This window comes from Leopardus geoffroyi, chromosome A1 (assembly GCF_018350155.1).
Source record: "Leopardus geoffroyi isolate Oge1 chromosome A1, O.geoffroyi_Oge1_pat1.0, whole genome shotgun sequence".
Lineage (NCBI taxonomy): Eukaryota > Metazoa > Chordata > Mammalia > Carnivora > Felidae > Leopardus > Leopardus geoffroyi.
In genome coordinates, this window is record NC_059326.1 from 143978255 (window position 1) to 143999230 (window position 20976).

General features: G+C 44.0%; 1 protein-coding gene and 1 long non-coding RNA gene across 3 annotated transcripts in view; one reads left to right on the forward strand and one right to left on the reverse strand.

The window, feature by feature from the left end:
* Positions 1-20976, reverse strand: part of SERINC5 (serine incorporator 5) — a 103584-nt gene that overhangs the window by 58075 nt on the left and 24533 nt on the right. Inside the window, exons 1-2 of one of the 2 annotated variants that reach the window (XM_045496852.1) lie at positions 3385-3555; positions 2641-2808 (exon numbers count right to left, since the gene is read on the reverse strand). In XM_045496852.1, coding sequence (XP_045352808.1) covers positions 2641-2808; positions 3385-3540 — 324 coding nt within the window. In that variant the 5' untranslated portion in view covers positions 3541-3555. Of the gene's footprint in view, positions 1-2640; positions 2809-3384; positions 3556-20976 lie in introns of those variants that run through there. The other variant, XM_045496862.1, reaches the window with a different exon arrangement.
* On the forward strand, positions 11778-13736 carry LOC123607495. The gene is made up of 3 exons (XR_006716761.1): positions 11778-13108; positions 13195-13281; positions 13689-13736. It is a non-coding gene; the product is annotated as an uncharacterized LOC123607495 (long non-coding RNA).

Genomic DNA, 20976 nt, shown 5'->3' on the forward strand with positions numbered 1-20976 from the left:
AGGGACACATGCACCCCCATGTTTATAGCAGCACTATCAACAATAGCCAAAGTATGGAAAGAGCCCAAATGTCCATCGATGGATGAATGGATAAAGAAGACGTGGTGTGTATATATATACAATGGAGTATTACTTGGCAATCAAAAAGAATGAAATCTTGCCATTTACAACTAATGGAATTAGAGGGTATTATGCTAAGTGAAATTAGTCAGAGAAAGACAAATATCATATGATTTCACTCCTTTGAGAACTTTAAGAGACAAAACAGATGAACATAAAGAAAGGGAAACAAAAATAATATAAAAACAGGGAGGGGGACAAAACAGAAGAGACTCATAAATATGGAGAACAAACAGAGGGTTACTGGAGGGGTTGTGGGAGGAGGGATGGGCTAAATGGCCAAGGGGCATTAAGGAATCTACTCCTGAAATCATTGTTGCACTATATGCTAACTAATTTGGATGTAAATTTTAAAAAATAAAAAATTAAAATTAAAAAAAAAAAGTAATGCACAACAGAAAACTTCAGAGAGCCTAATGGATAAGAATATGTCAAGTGTTTCTAAGGAAATGGTTGTTCTGAATCCCCTGATGTGGGACCCAAGGAATTTAACAAAAATCCCCTACCCCTGGACAAGCAGAGCAAGACTAACTCCATTTTGTGCTACACCCACCATCTCATGTATAACCCCCACATGACCTACTTATTGCTTAAGACACTCCCCCACCCTAGTCAAGCCGCTGAGCACACCCTTACTGGAAACCGGCTCATATAGGAATGCGGAACCCCTAACCGCCAAAGAATGTAAACCCCACCTTTTGCCCGCAAAACTTGTGCGCCAATTCTTAAACCCCACCTTTTGCCCGCCAAATTTGCGCGCCAATTCCAACCAGAGTGATAGGCTAGTTCAAACAGTTACTATAGGGTAAATTGTAATTCGATTGGCCACCTGCGTGTGGACCCACATGACTATGCAACTTTCTGTGTGTGTTACAATCTCATTGGCCACTGGCCCCTATAAAACTGCTACGCCTCTTAACCTAGGGGTCCAAGTCCCTGCTCCACTGTGTCGGGTATACTTGGGCCCAAGCTCGAGCTTGCAAATAAACCCTCGTGCGTTTGCATCGGTATCGGCTCCTTGGTGGTCTCTCAGATTCGAAATCGGGGGCATTACACTGAGAGTATATTTAAGATGGCCTGTAGCTTCAGCATGAGGCTGGGGAAAAGAGACACTTGCTCAGGAGTTGTTCCTGGTGATGGCGTCTCCACGGTGGTGGGGTTCCATCAGAGTGCTGGCCCTAGCCTTCTCTCCCTCCTCATTCTGCTGGGCCCCAGGAAAATGGGGTTTGGATAGCTAGCCTTTGTTCTCCCCCTTTCCCTTAGACAAGAGCTGCCCCTGGCAAAGAGTGCCCCTGCCACTCTTCTCCGGAAACTGTATCTCTGCAGGGGAAATATCGCTCAACCTAGGGGTACTGGGGCCTGGGTAGGCTCCCTCAGTGGAAAAGTCTAACTTGTTTTGGGGTTCAGTACTAGGAGGCCCACTTCTCTGCAGATCCAAGCCATACTTTCTCATATGAGCTTATGAGGGACAGAGGGTGATGTCTGGCATCCATCTACTGACACTTCGGTCTTTTTTGCCCATTTGTTTAGAGACTAAGAGGGGAAATGTTATTTATTGGACTCCCTCAAAAACCCCAACACGTGCCCCTGTCATCTGGCTGATTAAAATGCCTTCTATGGGGAAAGTCCAGGAAAACGCCCTGCTTCATCAGCATCACAAACCAGGCCTACTTCTGCATACATTGCCCAAGAAATGTCTAAAAATCCACTCCTCACCCTTGGAGACACCCGAACCACAAATGACATGTCAGCAAAGTAAAAATCGCCCTACTGCCCACTCCTCATCATGTCATCATTTTCTAAGCTTTATCAGGCTTCCCAGGTAGGCCAAATAGAGTTTATTATAACAGCTGCTACTTGAGACACTGGAAGCCATCCTTACAACAAGGGAAAAGTACCAAGTCTACAAGAAAAGACTGTACATCTAGGAGGAACAGTTATAAACAAGGCATAGACCGAACACACAATACACCAAAGAACAGACTGTATCTGTTCTACTGCTAAAGTTCAAGACTTTGAATGGTTCCCCTGCTTGGCAGGAAAGCACTGAAGAGGCTTCAGGAAGGTCTGGAGATAATGAGTATACCCCTACCCACACCAGCGTGGCTGGGCCCCATCCTTTACAGGGAAAGTTTTCCCACACACCCTCACCAATCATCATCAAATGAGAAGAGTTCAAAAGAGGCCACGGCACCTGAGTGGCTCAGTCGGTTAAGCGTCCGACTCTTGATTTCGGTTCAGGTCATGATCTCACAGCTTGTGGGTTTGAGCCTGGCATCGGGCTCTGTGCTGACAGCATGGAGCCTGCTTGGGATTCTCTCTCTCTCCCTCTCTCTCTGCCCCTCCCCTGCTTATGCTCTAAATCTCTCTGTCAAAATAAATAAATCCAAAGCATTAAAAAAAGAAAGAAAAGAAAAAGAAAAAGAAAAAGAAAAAGAAAAGAAAAGAAAAGAAAAGAAAAGAAAAGAAAAGAAAAGAAAAGAAAAGAAGAGGGAGGGAGGGAGGATGAGGCAGACTTACATGCTCCTTCATTTCATTAGCTACGGTTTTTGACATCATGATGCAGCAGAGAAGAACGACCAGAATGAAGTACAAAGCATACATGAAGCGGGTGCTCCGGGACTGTCGGATCTTGGGGCAGCAGTCACAGCAGAGGGAGCAGCCAGCAGACCCACAGCAGCAGGCCAACTAGAAAGGAACACAAAACATCCTCTTAGAGCCATTGATTTACGGACCCATTAACCCCAGACCGCTGCAGGTCGACCTCCCAGGCTATCAGTCTTCTGAGCCATCTTGCCTACAGAACGTGCAGTAACAGTTTAGTGTGCAAATGAAGCTTTCACCAGAATTGGTCTGATATTGTCTTTAATAAAAAGAAGGGACTGTGGCTTGGGAGATGCCCAATCATTAAAAAAGAAAGGTCACAGTTCACCTGAAGCACTATAATCAGTACTCTGAGGGGAAACAAAGATTTCAGGGATCAGCTAAGGAGTACGAGAAGAAGTCTAAAACCTAAAAATTCAATCTCTTGGTGATGATTTGGAAGGCACTTCAGGACCCTGCAATGGTTTGAAAACAAGCGTCACACTGTAAACATCAATGCCAATGAGAAGAGATCATAGGTATCAGATAAGAGGCTATAATCACATCTTACTTCATTTACTGCAGGAAACTGCCTTTGTAACACCACTCCAATAGGTCTTAGGGCTTCACCAGCATTAAGCTTATGCACTCCCTTGGTCTGAGTGAGCCAAACTCACTTACCTTCCTTGAGATCTGCAAACCACTGGCCTTGAGGAGAGAAGGACCAGTCTTGCCCAGAAGAGAAGTCCTGACGACATTTGAAAATAGCTGCTGCTGGCGCCCGCAAGCCTGTTGAGGGTCATGTCGGCATATGCAGACTAAACGCCTGGGCACCATCTTCTCCTCCAGGTAGCCCACCCCCAACCCCAGTGTCCCACACTTTCCTCTTTAAAACCCTCCGGCTTCGCCTGGACGAGAAGATGATCTTTGGGACCTTAGTCCGCCATCTTCCGATGCTGCTGGCTTCCTCAGTAATGCCAACCTCTCCTTTCCCACCATCACCTGTCTCTCAAGTATTGATTTTTGAGAGGCGAGCAGCCAAACCAGAGTTCAGAACGGGTTTTCTGTCCAGTAACACCGCTGTTTGAGCACTTTGTGTAGTATTTCATCATTTCACATGCTTATAATGGGCTCTCTCCATCTTACATTGCTTTCCAAACCATCTTCCTCGCAAGACTCTTCTGGCATCCTAAGGCTAGGCTGCTTTGTAAGATAAGCTACTCTACTCGGGCAGGGCTAACAGATCACACGGGTGAGATCTAACACTACTGCTTGTATGGGGTCCTGATAGGCCACCTTCCTTCACAATTCACTCACATTCCCTATCCCTATGTCACAGACCTCTGTCAACCCATCTGTTCAAATTTCCCCCTCTCCTCCCACTGGCAGGGCTGGCTTTTCTCTGGGCCTTGCCTTCCTCCTCCTTGCCTCCCAAATTCTTTCCCAATTGTCTCCTTCGTTGCCTGCTAACTTTTTTTAGTTCTATGGTCTTAAATAACCAGTCTTACTGACTGCACTTCAAATTCAAATGCAGTAAGATATTTATTCTATTTGGGAAAGGAAATACTTTTATTTTCTTTTAATTTTTTAATGTTTGTTCCATTTTTGAGAGAGAGAGACAGAGCATGAGTAGGGGAGGAGCAGAAAGAGGGAGACACAGAATCCAAAGCAGGTTCCAGGCTCTGAGCTGTAGCACAGAACCCGACACGAGGCTCGAACCCACAGATCACGAGATCATGACCTGAGCTGAACCAACTGAACCAACTGACGCTTAACCAACTGAGCCACCCAGGTCCCCCAAAAGAAATATTTTTAAAGCAGTTAATCCTTCCCATGACAGAACATTCCCATAGTACAATCAACATTTATCTCCACAGAAGGGGGAAAATAAATGGATTTTATGTGTATATATATATATATACCATGTTTATTATATATATTTATATAAATTATTTTATATATTATTTGTTATTATTCAAAGGCAAATAGTAACAAAAGAAATGTGATCATGCAAAGTGTGAAATGAAAATCATACTGCTTACTTAGAATAATCCTATCTTATCATTAAAGTCATGTATCATTGTATGGATTTGACTTTTCAAACTTTTCTCATTTCACTTTCACTCTCTATAGTGCTATGATGTTTTTTAAAACATACATATACATGTGTGAGTGTATCTGTGTGTATATATACAGGTAGGTGTGTGTACATGTTCATGTGAGTGTATCTGTGTACATATATACACACACCTAACATTTCAACTGGGGCCCTCCCACTAGAGCAAGTGAGCAGCACTTGCTTGGGGCCTGTGCATTCAGGGTATAGCTCACAGGGCACTGTAAGAACTCATTTACCACGTCCCCTTCATTCCTCTTGGGAAGGCAAAGAAGGATACTTCTGCCGCAAGAACCATTCCAAAGAGGGTCACATGTTTTACTTCCACTGCTTTAGTTTAGGAGCATGTAAATCCCTAAGCAATGTGGAAAACCTTCATTCAGAAAGACTTACTCCTTGAGAGTTCTGGATAGCCCAGTTGGCTTTGGTTTGTCTAAACTAAGTCCCAACTGCAAAAGGAAAGAAATCTTGACCTGACACCAACTGTCATTCAGTTGGTTTTCCCAACTCGGAAATACGGGAGCCCTAGCAGAATGGAGGAAAGACATCAGAGACTTCTGTTAACTACAATAATTCTAATACTGTCCCTTAATAAATGGTGGAGAGAGAGGGGCAGCAGTAGGGAAGTTCCCCAAATACTGAAGCGGTTGAAGCTGTGAAAAGCAGAACCCAGGTGTTCCTGAGCATGCTGCAGGGCTTATAACATCAAAGAAATAGAAGAAAAACATTAAAGCATAAAACTGGGTTTTATTATGTTTATTTATTTTTGAGAGAGAGACAGAATGTGAGCAGGGAAGGGGCAGAGAGAGAGGGAGACACAGAATCAGAAGCAGGCTCCAGGCTCTGAGTTGTCAGCGCAGAGCCTGACACGGGGCTCGAACTCACAAGCTGTGAGATCATGACCTGAGCCAAAGTCAGAGGACTGAGCCTCCCAGGCGCTCCAGGTTCATTTTTTTTTTTTTTTTTTTAATTCAGGTAAAAAGCGTTCTCTATCCTTTACCTAAATTTGGATTTCCACATCTTTCAGTAATATACAATACTTCACATACAATGTCACAGCCTGCTTTCCTTCCTTCTCTTTTGAGGTTTTAGGCTTACCTATGAATAACCGGGGGTTAGCAGAGAGATAATCAACTGATTCCACTTTGACAAGCAATATTTATTTAAGTTTTAGAGCCCCCAACCAACATTTTGCAGCTCATTCTCCAGGCTCCAAGTGCAAAAACAGCTTCCCATCAAACTTGTACACATCTCTCACTACTACTAGAAGGCAGAGGTAGTGGTAAATTTCAATTCCTGCCAGCATGGGGCCACGTGCTGTCCTTTAGTGGTAGCTGTGCAAGGGAATGGTAAAACTTGAAAACTAGGAGGTCAAGAACACGCAGCTCCCTCTGCTCAATAAAGGAGGAGCTCCCCAAAGAACAAATACACTTGGCAGGTAGTCCCTAACACACAAAATGATCATGCTGTCGGAAACTCAACCATGCTACAATTGCGTTAGTAAATTGGGTTGGGGCTTACAGTGGATTTCTCCCATACAAAAGAACATAGGGCAATTTACTAAAGCTTATTTAATTTATAATATTAGCTAACAATAGCTAACACTTATTGATCTCTTACTCGCTGCAAGGCACAAATAGTATTATCAGCTGTTTTGTCACCCCAAAGTTACAGAGCCGAGACAGGGGCTCAGAGGGGTTAGGCAACCTAAGGTCAGAAGGCTGATGAGTGGAGGAGCCTGAATTTGAATCTGGTTGTCTCTCCTTGCTGCTGGCACAGAGAGGGTGAGCAGGACAGACAACGCTGGCCTGAAACTTTGGTTCCCTACAAAAGGGAAGCTGGCTGCGTGGGAAGGAGGCAGCAAGACAGGAAGCGCTTTTTCTTGCCTGCCCTTGGGTGTGCAGTAGGCATTCAACAAATATGTGAAGAAGGCATCTCCTTCTCTGTGCCCCTTTCGCTCTCGCAGGCAATCTCTGGCCTCAGTGGACCTGAATGATCCCGCTTAAATACAGCCCTGCCCCAAACAGCTCAACACCCCCAATCACCAAGCTCCCTGAACCACTGTGCCCTACCCCATGTTAAAAGCCCTATTCCCAATCCTATGGAAATAACTAAGCCATTCATTCACTCAACTAATATTTATTTTTTTTAAATTTTTTTTTTCAACGTTTATTTATTTTTGGGACAGAGAGAGACAGAGCATGAACGGGGGAGGGGCAGAGAGAGAGGGAGACACAGAATCGGAAACAGGCTCCAGGCTCTGAGCCATCAGGCCAGAGCCCGACGCGGGGCTCGAACTCACGGACCGCGAGATCGTGACCTGGCTGAAGTCGGACGCTTAACCGACTGCGCCACCCAGGCGCCCCTCAACTAATATTTATTATACTACAAACCTACTATGCACAGCATTAGTTCCTGGGAATGAGGCAATTAAAACAAGAGACCTTTTTCTTCCCTCGCTAAGCAAGAATACAAAGATATGTGTTAAGAACGACCATCTACGTGCCATTTTGGAGAGAGAAAGGAAACCTGGATGTTCAATGAAAGAGTACTAACCACTGAAATTATGGTACATTCACATCACTGAATTCAATGCACCCACCACAATGATTATAGAGTGGATACAGAAAAATTTATTGCCATGGAAAGATATACACAATGTATTAACTGAAAATAAATAACACACAACAATATAGAGTATGATAGCATTTGAGGTAACAATATACCCAGACCTAGAGCAGTAACAACAACAAAAAAAAGAATCTGAAAGGATATACCAATATGGCAACAGACATTAATAGACCTGTAGGATTAGGAGTTAACTATGTTTTTCTGTATTTTCTAAGCTCTTTGCAACAAGCACATAGCTTCTAATTAGAAAAACATGACAACACGTTTCTATTTTGGAAGAAAACAAAACAAAGTTTCTGTTCTCACAGGTGGTAAACATTCAAATACTTATGAATTTAATCAGCCAATAAGTAAAAGAAAACTACTAATTTAGCTATATGAGAGAGAAAAGCCAGAGTGTACCATCTCTGTAACTGGGGGGATAAAACCAGAAAATTCCTACTGTACTGTATCTTTAAAGTTGGTTAAGATGGTAAATTTTCTATTTTTTACCACAATAGAAAAGTGAAAACTCCTTAACCCTTGTAATATTTGTTAGTATTTAATACCTATAAGGAAACCTCTACTTGGTGGAATTTGAAGCAAATAAAAATGAAACGACAAAAATTAAACAACTACCTAAAAGTTCAAGGAGTTGAACAAGAAAGCTATACATTTGCCTAACCCAAAAATCTGCTCTTATATTTCCTTCATCTAAAATTCTTAAATTCTTCAGGGTGCCTGGGTGGTTTGGTTGGTTGGGCATAGGACTTCAGCTAAGACCATGATCTCACAGTTCGTGAGTTCGGGCCCCATGTCGGGCTCTGTGCTAACAGCTCAGAGCCTGAAGCTTGCTTTGAGTTCTGTGTCTCCCTCTCTCTCTGGTCCTCCCCTGCTCACTCTCTCTCTCTCTCTCAAAAAAAAATAAACATTAAAAAAATTAATAACAATAATCAAAAATAAATAAAATTGTTAAGTTTTTCTCTTTTGAGTTCAAGAATCCCTTAAAACTCCGAGGGTTTTACAATCCTGGCCATGACCGTGGGAACCAGATTCTGGGGGTTTGCCAGAAAGGAGTTTCTGACAGGTAGTTTCTCACGCAGGTTTCGACATACCAGAATATACTGGTTTCTACCCTTAACATCATTTCAGTGAAAAGCACTGTCAAGGGTCAGTGTCCTTCCTTAAATGGCACTGGGTACCCAGGGACTGAGTCTGAAACAGGCACGCTATGAACACACACGATGCCAGCGCTGGCTTCTGGGGGTGGTACCTGGACAAAAATGTTCTCCCTGAGAGTCTCTTTTCTCACAAGGTTAGGGTTACGTTCAGCACCCAAAAAACAAAGTGGGAGGGGCCTGGTGGCTCAGTCAGTTGAGCTCCAACTTTGGCTCAGGTCATAATCTCGTGATCCGTGGGTTCAAGCCCCACATCGGGCTCTGTGCTGACCACTTAGAGCCTGGACCCTGCTTCTGATTCTGTATGTCTCTCTCTCTCCACCCCTCTGCCACTCACGCTCTGTCTCTCTCACTCTCTCAAAAATAAACAAACATTAAAAAAATTAAAAAAAAAAAAGTTGATCAAGTTCTCGGTCCTCAGATAGCAGCTGGATTCTTTGACTCATTCCATCATGCCAACCTCCACTTATATCTCTTCTAAAAAACACCACATTTGATATAGTTCTGTAGGTCAGAGGACAGAATCTATTATGTTTAAGGTTAAAAGGTGAACTAACTCCACTTCCTGGCAGTTCAACAGAAAACAAACATTCCCGGGAGGCAGGTCAAACTCGGCACTAGGGCATTTTGGGGCCCTGTAAGTCTTTGTTGGGGTGCTGTCCTGTGCATGGTAGGATGTTAAGCAGCCTCCTGGGCCTCTACCCACTGGATGCCAGGAGCACCCTCCCTGTCTCCTTCACAAGTGGTGACAATCAGAAATGTCTCGAACAATTGCCTCCCCCCTTCTGCTGCAAACCACAGCTTTCAGGGTTAAAATCAAGAGCTATGAGGTCAGGCCATCTGGGTTCACACCCAAGCTTGAATACTGCCTGCTTATGTGGCCGTGCACCAATTCTTTACCACCCCCTAAGTATTAATGACCTCATTTGTAAAATGGGAATAAAAACATCTACTTCAAAGGACTGTTAGTAAGATTAAATGAGACAATTCAGATAAAGTTAACACAGAGCCTGGCACAAGGTGATAGGAAAAAAAAAAAAAAAAAAAAGAGCCAGGTATACACATCATCAGTCCATCTGTCATGTCCCTCCTCCCTAGATATCCATTCTCCTTGGTCCTTGAGGTTCTAAAGAAAGAGGTAAGGATGAGAGGGGGCTGGGACCAAATGATTAATACCTCTTTTATAGCAATGTTTTCATTTCCTGCTCTAACATGGTTTATAAATCCATCTGTTGGAAGGAAACTACTTTTGGGTATAAAGCTCCTGAGATCCAAACCCAGGAGAGCATCCTAGCAACCTGAGAAAAAGCTGGACCACTTACATAGAAGCACTTCCCACCCGCCAAAAGCTACAGCCATCTTTGTACTTTGCTTCCAGTAAGGAACAAACAAGGCAGGCAGAACATTCATTTGCACCCACTGAAGCCACAAATACCGGCAGCAGAACAGACCTTAAGAAGGAGGAGTTAAGCAAGTTCTGGAGGGAGAAGGAAAAAAAAGTGTAAGAAAATGAAACCTTGAAATTCAAAATGGTAAGTGTAGGATGGGAAGAGAGGTGTTCATTTTTTAAAACTTTTTAGGGGCGCCTGGGTGGCGCAGTCGGTTAAGCGTCCGACTTCAGCCAGGTCACGATCTCGCGGTCCGTGAGTTCGAGCCCCGCGTCAGGCTCTGGGCTGATGGCTCAGAGCCTGGAGCCTGTTTCCGATTCTGTGTCTCCCTCTCTCTCTGCCCCTCCCCCGTTCATGCTCTGTCTCTCCCTGTCCCAAAAATAAATAAACGTTGAAAAAAAAAATTTAAAAAAAAAAACTTTTTAAATCTTCTCATCAAAATAAGAGAGGAAAAATCCTGCTTGTTCTACTTATCAACAAGCAATTATTGAAACACAAACCCCAAAATTCGCCTAATTCTGTCATGGGGGTTATGTTGCAACGGGAAAAACCTGCCAAACCCCTTCCAAGAGGTGCCTCCTGCCAGCCTGATCCCCAAACCCCGCCGAGTCACGAGTCACGGAGCACTTCCCAGGCTGGGGATGGAGGCCACAGAGCCAACCCGATGCAAGGATGTTGTGGGATGGAGAACAGAAACGAGCCTGTCTCAGCGGATCAGACAGTTGGGGCGGGGGTGACCTCAGAGCTCAGGTGGGTTGGCGGGGCACTCCTCTCCCCGACAAATGGAAGCCTTTGTGCAACTCCAATGTATAAAACGTACGGATGCACTGTAATACTACAAATGTGCTTACGTGTTCATACACCAAATTTACCTAATGCTTACTGGCGACCAGGCACTACCAGGGGCGGGTGGTACAGTTCCTCATGAAGCTTGCATTCTAGTCGATTTAGGTCAAACTCAGCATTCCCCAGATTCTACCCAGCACTTAGGGTGAAAGCCTCTGGTCCAGTCCAGTCCTCTCATGTTGCTGATGTGAAATCTGAGGCCCAGAAATGTTGGGTGATTTGGCTCAAGGACAAATTCAGTGATGAGCATCAGTGGACCAGGAAACACACACCACTTGAGACAACTGAGTACATCTGGAGGAGGGACAAGCCTTTGGATCCCACACCTCTGTATCTATAGTGCCAAAGACTAACGGATATTCAAAACAACTAAATGAAGTCCCCATAAATTGGTTTAAAAAAAATTTTTTTTTATGTTTTTATTTATTTTTGAGACAGAGAGAGACAGAGTATGAGCAGGGGAGGGGCAGAGAGACAGGGAGACACAGAATCTGAAGCAGGCTCCAGGCTCTGAGCTGTCAGCACAGAGCCCGACGCAGGACTCAAACTCATGGAGTATGAGATCATGACCTGAGCTAAAGTCAGATGCTCACTCAACTGACTGAGCCACCCAGGTGCCCCTCCACAAATTGGTTTAAATGACACTGTTGACCACAGTAAGAAGGCAGTAAGGGTTTAAGCGTCTAGTACAGTTTGAAAAGTTTCCATCACAAAACAGTTAAAATGAAAGGCTGGCACATGATGAGTTAACCCTGGGGTGGCCACAAAACTGAATGCTGTTGAACAGCCACAGGCTGTGGCTGGTAAGCGCCCAGTCCCCTGTTGCACCTCCCTTCCCCTCCCCTCCCCCCATTCTGAGAAGACAGAGAGCAGGAAGTCCCTCCCCCACCCCCAATCTCACACACAACCTAAGTGCAGGGTCAAGTGCTGGCCAGTCCTCTTCCAGGCCATAGAAAGGAGCCACTACTCACTCAAGCGACACCTCTGACCCTCCTCGCGCTGGCAAGATGCCTCTCTGTGAAGGTTAGTCTAGCTCCAGTGGCTCTGTGCAAGGAAAAACCTGTATGCACCATCTACCTCGGGTTTTCCAGCAGTCAGGATTTCATTCGATCCTATTTTTTAAGATTCACAAAAGAGCCCAATAGAAGGTGACATCTAGAACCTCTTTGCACTTAAATGAATACATAAATTGGAAACAAAAATGTCAGGCGTGGGGCCTCTGGTTTGGAAAACCCGTGGGCGGACCCGGAAGGCTCCAGCACTTGGGGGCAGGAGCGAGGAGGGGGACAGAGGAAAGGCCCACACTGGCCTGGACTTCTCCTTTCTCATGGGTAAACTCACGTCCCTCCCACTGGCCGCCCTCCACCCTCTAACTGCCTCTATCTTTCAGGATGAAAGCCTCCTGGTTTAACAGCTTTTTCTTGGAGATGAAGTAACAGCTGTACTGCTTTCCTACAGCTGAGAAAAAACTTTCTCGCCATTAATTCCACCCTTCCTCAGTCCTTCAAAACTTCAGGAAGCCTTATCAACTCTCCTCTCCTTTCATCTTCAAAATCTATCTCTGTCTCCCACTTCTAGCTTAAAGAGGAAGGAATGAATGGGTGTATGCCTTTCCCCCCAAGCAAATATCTGCAGTTAATTCCCTTTTTCATTTGAAGTGCTGTGCAGATGCCCAGCGAATTTCATCATCACCCCCTCTTGTGAGCCTGGTCCTCACGACAAAGCCAGCTGGCACAAAGTCCGAGGCAGCATTTATGATGATGCTTTTCTTCAAGTAGAGCTGCCTCGATGGTACCAACCAGCAGAGAAGTGTCATACATGTGCAACTCCTCCCCTGCAACCAACCCCCAATTTGAGACGCGTCCTGTTGCTGGTCCTAAAATTTGCAGAAGGAACCAGGGCCAAATGAAGGAACCTATGAGTCACATTTTTTCTATCAAAATACCAACAGAAATGTAAATATTCTCATAGAGGGGACCCCTACCCCAGCTTTTGCCTTCTTATTTTCTACTCATCGGAGCACTGGTTATGTGACCAAGTGCAAGGTGGAGCAGAGGAGCCTAAGAGAGAGGATTCCCCTGGGGCATTCTTTTTAATGCAGGAAGTTACTTACTCATATTGGGAGTGGTGTTCCCTCTGCTTTTTAAAACTATAAAGACAGCTCTTCCATCAGCTCTAGACTGAAGTTACCCAGCATCAAATGGAACACAATGGCCCACAAGGCTAGGCTGACACACACACCAAACGAATGGTTATCCGGCTACAAGGTAAACAGGCCCCAGGGGTGGGCAGTTCAGAAAATGGACCTTAATTACTGTTATTTGTTCAATCAAACCTAGCATTTCTCATCTAGGCAGAGTGGGTGATGGACCAAATAGAGGGCTCTTTTGAAGATTCTGGATCTGTCTCGCCCCTCCTTCCTTCACCAGAGAAATCCAAGGTCTTGTTGTTCAGGGAGCCCCAGGGGGTGGGACAGGTTGGGGCGGGGCTGCCAGTGAAGTGGGTACCCCCACCCTCCATGGAGACCAAGGAATCAGCACTGTGCCTGAGTTCCCAGGTGGGAAGCTGAGGGGTGAGGGAGGATGGCAATAAAGTAGGAAATAACTGAGAAACCTTTCTGGACCCAGACTTGCTGGTGATGGTGGGAGTGTAAGGGTTAAATTGTAGTGTAGGGCTAACCTATAGCCTTGAAAAATAACAGCTTTGGTTGACACTGTAGGCTAAGAGATAACAGCCTTGTTTTAAAAGGGGCACCAGAGGCAGGGTCAAGGAGGTCAACTGGTTGTGGCTTAAGGGCAGAACTGTTTCCACCCCCATCTGGGAACTATTTCTTCTTTCTGTTCCCAGGTGATGATAAGACGATGTGGTCGTGGTCGACTATAAAAACTGTACCCCTTGGGGTGCCTGGGTGGCGCAGTTGGTTAAGCGTCCGACTTCAGCCATGTCACGATCTCGCGGTCCGTGAGTTCGAGCCCCGCGTCAGGCTCTGGGCTGATGGCTCAGAGCCTGGAGCCTGTTTCCGATTCTGTGTCTCCCTCTCTCTCTGCCCCTCCCCCGTTCATGCTCTGTCTCTCTCTGTCCCAAAAATAAATAAACGTTGGGGAAAAAAAAAATTAAAAAATAAATAAATAAATAAATAAATAAATAAAAATAAAAACTGTACCCCAGCTGTTCGAGGCTGCACTCTGATCAAGATCAAGAGTGTCAGTCCTGATCCATCGGCCTTGCCTCTCGTTGCAATAAACTTTGCTGTGACAGTCACTGGTGCCCGTAGCATTCTGTTTCAGGAGTCGTGTGGATGCAACAGGAGGAGGCCTAGGGAAACTTCACCTACTCTCAATTAATTAGGTATACAGGCAGAGCGCAAGCAGAAAGAACACATCACAACCATTCATGAAATGGAATACCAGGAATCAGAAGGTGATATTTAGCTTGCTTTTTCATGAACAGACATGTTGGGATTTTATAGGCCATATATAATAATCATGTTCTGCTGTAAAAACTTATCTAGTTTTTCAGAATACTCCGTAAGGGACACCAGACTTTACAGAGGATCCCCACTCTGAGAACAAGTCTGAGAGTCAATGCTCTGATCAAATTAAAACTCATTTTGCAGACTAAATTCCAGGTTACCCTTAGGCATCCAGGAGACCTTGAAATGAAGCCATCCAAAGCAGGAAAAACAAAACAAAACAAAAAGTAGTTGTCAGACAAACACGGAGAAACCCGGAAGATTTAAACCTTTGATGATACAACTGACCATTCGACAACTAGAAAGGAAGAAGGCGTGATGCAGAAATTCTAGCCAATGTCCAGTCTTCCCAAAGAAGGCAAGGAAGAAACTGGGGAAATACTGAGAAAACTTAGGACAAAATGGGTAACAGAAACAATGCTAACATAAGCAACTGACAAGTTTGTTCCGAACACAATTTAGTGAGTACCTATTCTGTGCATCATATACTTTACTCAACTCTTTACATATGTTATAGAATTTAATGTTCACCATAACCCTATGGTGTTATCCAGCTCTATTATGCATGAGAAAGTTGATCAAATAACAAAGACACACCCAGTAAATGAAAGAACTGGGGTTTCTGCTTCAGTTGGGAGCCTTCTAAGTCAATTTCTTCCCACTGCTTTATAATGTTTAATTATCAGTGTAATACCTTTGCGGGGGGCTGGGAGGGTGGGGAAAGATGGGGGGGCTCAGTTAACAGGAACTGCCCCTTGATATTCTACACGATGCATTTCTGGAAATTAGAAAAAGGCACAGCATGAGCAAGCCAGCAGGCATAGCATCTCAGCTCCCACCTTCCCTCTCAGCTGGTTACCTTTGCGTAGTACTACGCAACCTTATATGGTGGCCCCAGGGCTAATGCTTCCCCAAGCTGCTGCCTGACCGGCTTAATCCTACTGGCTGGATTAAGTTCCTTTTATAAACTGTCTTAACTTCATAAAACTAATCACACTGGAATTAGGTCTCTTGGGAATGATTTAGTTAAAATCTGTCCCCCTCACTAGACTCTATATTTCATCAAAGCAAAGACTGTCCATCTCATTCTAGGCAATGTCTGCAGTGCCTCACCTGAGGCCTGCAACAAAGCAGGTGCTCTGTAAATATCTGTTGAATATTTCAGAAGCTCATTGTCTACCAGGAGAGACAGAACTCTTATTGAAGTAACTGGTATGAGATGGACCGGCAGAGAGCTAAATGAATGGTGCAGCCCCCCAAGAGGGAGATGCTACTTCGAACTGAGGTCATCAAGGATGCTCGTGAGACAGGTCGTGTTTTATTTTGCCTGCTTATTTGTTTTTTTATTAGCGCCAAATGTCTGGCATAGACCAAAGACAAATATAAAAATATTTCTACCACCTAAGAGAAGGCATTTGCCTCTTAATTTTTTTTTTGTTTCATTTCATTTTATTTTTTTCAAGTAAGCTCTATGCCCAACATGGTCGGCTTGAACTCATGGCCCCAAGATCAAGAGTCACAAGCTGTACCTACCGAGCCAGGCAGGTGCTCCTCTCTTTTCATTTTAAAGATTATAACAGCAGGTAGGCCTATTATGGAATCAGAACTGTGTGAATTCTATGTTCCAGGAGCCTGTACCCTGACTTCATTCACTTGCAAGGGCTGAACTCTTTGCTGAGGCCTGTACTAACTTCCCGCATGAGGCTAACTCCTGCATTCTTACACTCCCATCAAAGGGTTACACTTGGGGATGTCTGGGTGACTCAGTTGGTTGAGCGTCCCGACTCTTGGTTTTGGCTCAGGTCATGATCTCACCATTCATGAGTTCAAGCCCTGTGTTGGGCTCTGAGCTGACAGTGCAAGCCTGCTTGGGATATTCTCTCTCTCTCTCTCTCTCTCTCTGCCTTCTCCCTCCCTCTCGCTCAAAAAGAAACATTTAAATATATACATATGTATGTATACATATAAACTTTTTTTCAAGGGTAACACTTGGATCATGCCTTCACAAACTTCCTCTTGTTCTATCCTGTTAACCACCCTACATGATGGGCAGGCAGAGTAGCATTATTCCCATTATAGACTTGAATGTAAAGCCTAGGTAAGTTACATCCTTTTCGGAATTCACTCTTATTCTAACATAGCACAGTGCAAGGATAAGGGTAATGAGCAGCAAAACCTTGATGGCACCAAGGAGAGAGTGGAGATCCCTAACACTAGAAAAGGCAGTTGAGATAACTTCAATACTGCCTTGAGAGCATAGGGTTATTTCCTGCGCAGGTATAATATGCAGTTGCATATGTAAGCATGTTTGTGCACGGAGCACGTGAATTCAAGAAGGGCAAACAAACTTTGCAGCAAGTTCCACAATTTAAGCAGAGAATTCCATAATTTAAGGCAGAGAATTATATGCTGCGCTGCTATTAAACACTGATAATTAAAGATGAGACTGTCTCAGGCAACCGGATCCTTCTACCCTGTACTCGTTATAAATAATATTTACCTACCATTTCTTAAACACTTCCTCTGTATCAAGGCACTGCAGTAAGGTGTTTCTGTGACATTCTTCCATTTAATCTTCAAAAGAGCCCTATGTTGTAAGTGTCACAATCCTCATCTTACACATGAGGAAACCTGACTTTCTGATTTCAACAACCAGGAGGATTCCAAAAACAGTTCTGCTACATCATCACATCTCCAGGAGACCTGGAGTGCAGTGTTTTGAAGCCTCCTGCACCTGACCCCACAGAAGTACATAAAATCAAGAGACGGTAAAGCAGATGGATACATGCACGTAAGGCGTGAGGCAGAGCCCGCTGGACCCGCATCTTCCTGATCTGCGCCCACCACTCCAATGGCTTGCTGTAAGAACACAGACACAGCCTCTGGCATCCCCGTGTTTCTGGAAGGCATTCTTCACTCTTCTTATAAATTCTGGCATAATACTAATACTTTAATAAAAAACTGCGTTATGTATTTTCCAGGTGCCAGGCAGGGTCCTAAGTTCTTGGCATAGATTCATATTTTTTTTTTCCTAAAGATGTTTTTATTTTTAAGTGATCTCTACACCCAATGTGGGGCTCGAACTTACAACCCTGAGACCCAGAATCATATGCTCCACCAACTGAGCCAGCCAGGTGTCCCAGCATAGACTCAATTCATCCTCACAACCTCACAAGATAGATACTCATTTAACCATTTTTTCATTGGCATTTTTGCCATTTTTCACAAATGAGAAAGTATTACTTAATTTTTTGGCATGAAAACTTATATAAGCTATAGGGACTCTAAAAAGGTATTGGAAAGACAAAATAGTAAAGTAGTCATGTGGTAAAAATAAAACCACAGGCCCAAAATGGTGTCACTTAGAGATTAAGACCCCAGGTCAGTAAACCAAGACTTAATACCTAACCCAACTGCAGTGTTAACTCCCCGGAAATGTAACCTTTAACCAATCAACATAGAATTTCCTGACCAGCACCAGGAAGTTTACTGACAGATCCCTTCCACTCCCCTTAGGAAGGGGACTTTGCCTAAATCAATGGATTCTCTGCTAGTAATTTCCTTTTTTCCACTCCTTGTCTACCTTTAAAAACCTTTCCTTTTCTCTAGCCATTTGAGCTCCCCTCTATTTGCTTGATCAGATGTCGCCCTTCATGAATGGATGAATAAAGCCAAATCTTTAAAACTGACTTGGTTGAATTTCTGTTATTTAACAAAAGACACAGAAAAAGAAGGTAGATTCCATTTTGTCACACATGAGAAAGCTGAGGCAGATAGAAGTGAAGGAAATTTCCTACGGTCCTGAGATATGAACTCAGTCAGCAAGGCCCTAAAACTTACCCAGACTTCTCCGGTGCCATCTCTAAAATGGAGCAGCCATCAAGATCTGCAGACATACACGCTCGTGATAAAATTATGTTCTACAGAGAGAGGTGATGTTCAAAAGTTTCTAGGGGCGCCTGGGTGGCTCAGTTGGTTGAGTGCCCGACTTCGGCTCAGGTCATGATCTCACCACAGTTCGTGAGTTCGAGCCCCACGTCGGGCTCTGTGCTGACAGCTCAGAGCCTGGAGCCTGCTTCGGATTCTGCATCTCCCTCTCTCTCTGCCCCTTCCCCACTCATGCTCTGTCTCTCTCTGTCTCTCAAAAATGAATAAACATTAAAAAAAAAAAAAAAGAAAAGAAAAGAAAAGAAAAGAAAAAAAAGTTTCTAGCAATTATTTGGGGCCCCAGTTAAAAATGCCGACACTGGGGCACCTGGAGTGATTCAGATCGGTAAGTGTCTGACCCTTGACTTTGTGATCTCACGGTTCTTGAGTTTGAGCCCAGCATCAGCCTCTGGGCAGTCAGCACAGAGCCCTCTTTGGATTCTCTGTCCCCCTCTCTCTACCCCTCTTCTGCTCGTGCACTCTCTCTCTCTCAAAAATAAACAAACATTTAAAAAAAAAAAACAACTTTTTTTTTAATGCAGACACTAAGCATAAAATAGAGCGAAACCAAGCTTGACACTTGTAGTGAGTCTAGAATCCAACCCCATAATCCAAGTCTCCTGTACCATTAGCCGCCTTCTTTCAACTAGTAAGTACAGAATTTTACAGGTGCTTCCGTTTTCATTCATTATGATTCTGTACAAAACGTCCATTTCTAAAATGTCCCATGATTCACTTTTCCCATTGCTAATACTAGAATACCTTCTACTCCTTCTAAGATACCTAGGAAATTAACTATTACAACTTGATTCAAAAGCAAAAGACAGAAAACAAAAATTATACGTAGGCTTAAAGCAAATTTAGTGATAAGTTCAGAAAATTCCCTTTCCCTCAAAATACCACCTTCCAAGATCATGGATCGTATAAAAATTACCATACATATATATTTTTTTTTATTTACACATATCACCTGAAGACTTTACATACATAGAAACAAATTTTTGCCAATTTAACATCTTGGAATCATCTCTTTTCAGACTGCATGAAATAAAATAGTTTTGCGACCAATCTTGAAGTTAGCAAATAACTGAAAAATGATTAATAGGGGCGCCTAGGTGGCTCAGTCAGCTAAGCATCCAACTTTGGCTCAGGTTATGATCTCATGGTTCATGGGACTGAGCCCCATGTCCAGCTCTGTGCTGACCGCTCAGAGCCTGGAGCCTGCTTTGGAATCTGTGTCTCCCTCTTCTCTCCGCCCTTCCCCAGTTCACACCCTGTCTCTGTCTCTCTCTGTCTCTCAAAAATAAAGTTAAAAAAAAGACTGAAAAATGATCAAAAGAAACAAATAAGAATTTGAACTCCCCTGCATTAAACATTTGTAGTTTAAGTCAACACTATAAAAGAGTAAAAGTGAACAACAGAAACTTGCTCCCTAACATAAGGCAGAATCTCTTAGCCAGCAAGGCAATACGAAACACAGTTCCCCCATGATCAAAGTTATGATGATGAACATCTGTAAGGATTACAGGAGATCAGCCCTCTAAAGTGCTTATTTATCAGCCCATGTGCCTGGCACATAAATCAGTGTTCTACAGCAGCTTATATTAAATGCTCGTTCCAGGGGTGCCTGGGTGGTTCAATCGGTTAAGCGACTGACTCTTGATTTTGGCTCAGGTCATGAGTTCATGGTTTGTGGGTTCAAGCCCCGAGCTGGGCTCCACACTAACAGTACAGATTCTCTCTCTCCCTCTCTCTCTGCCCCTCTCCCACTTGCAAGCTCGCACACGCTCTCTCTCAAAATAAATAAACTTAAAAAAAATAATAAACGCTCATTCCATTCACTATAAGGTTATTTAACTACTCTGCACCTTGGTCGCCTCATGTACAAAATAGAAATAATAGTATTTCCCACATCATGGGATTATTGGGATAGAAAAGGTATTCAAAGCACTTACAACAATGTTAGTGACTGATATTATTCTTAGTGTTCTTAAAAAGGAAGAAGCTTGGAGATTTACAGGACTAGGATGTGAACCTAGCTACTCCAAAGCAGCTATCATCTCATTTCCTCGCATTCAACATGAAGCTGACGCTTAGGAAGACTTCCCTGGCTGCCAGCTTGCTTCCCAACACTCAAGGAAACTCCCAGTGGTTCCCTTCCTCCCAGCAGCTCAACCTGCTCCAGGAACATGCAGCTCAAGCACTCTTAGCCCCATCACCCAAAGGTCACATCTGACCAAAAAGCGAATCCCCTCAGTGTTCCTGTTTGTCAACGTTTTCCAGAGAGGGCTTGGGGGATGGTGGGAGCACAGGCAGCGGTAGGTTAGAACTATCTAAAAAATTACAACAAAGGCAACCACACCCATTTGTGCAGCACTCAGTTCCAAGTGCTCTGATGGCTCTGTTATATGTGGACAATCTCTCCCAACTCAGGAGGCAGTTACTTTTATTATTATCTCCACTGTAGCAATGACATACTTGGGCTTGAGAAAATAAGTCACCCAAGGTCACAGCTCATTAGGGGTGAGGACAGGGGCCAGACCCAGACGTGACTTCAAAGCCAGCCCTCTTCAACTAAAAAAGAAAGTCAGCATTCTTAACCACCTAACCAGGTGAATATAGAAAATATAAAAGGGGGGGCACCTGGCTGGCGCAGTCAGTAGAGCATGCAACTCTTGATCTGAGTCATGAGCCTGAAACCCATGTCTGGGGGTCGAGATTACTTTAAAAAAAAAA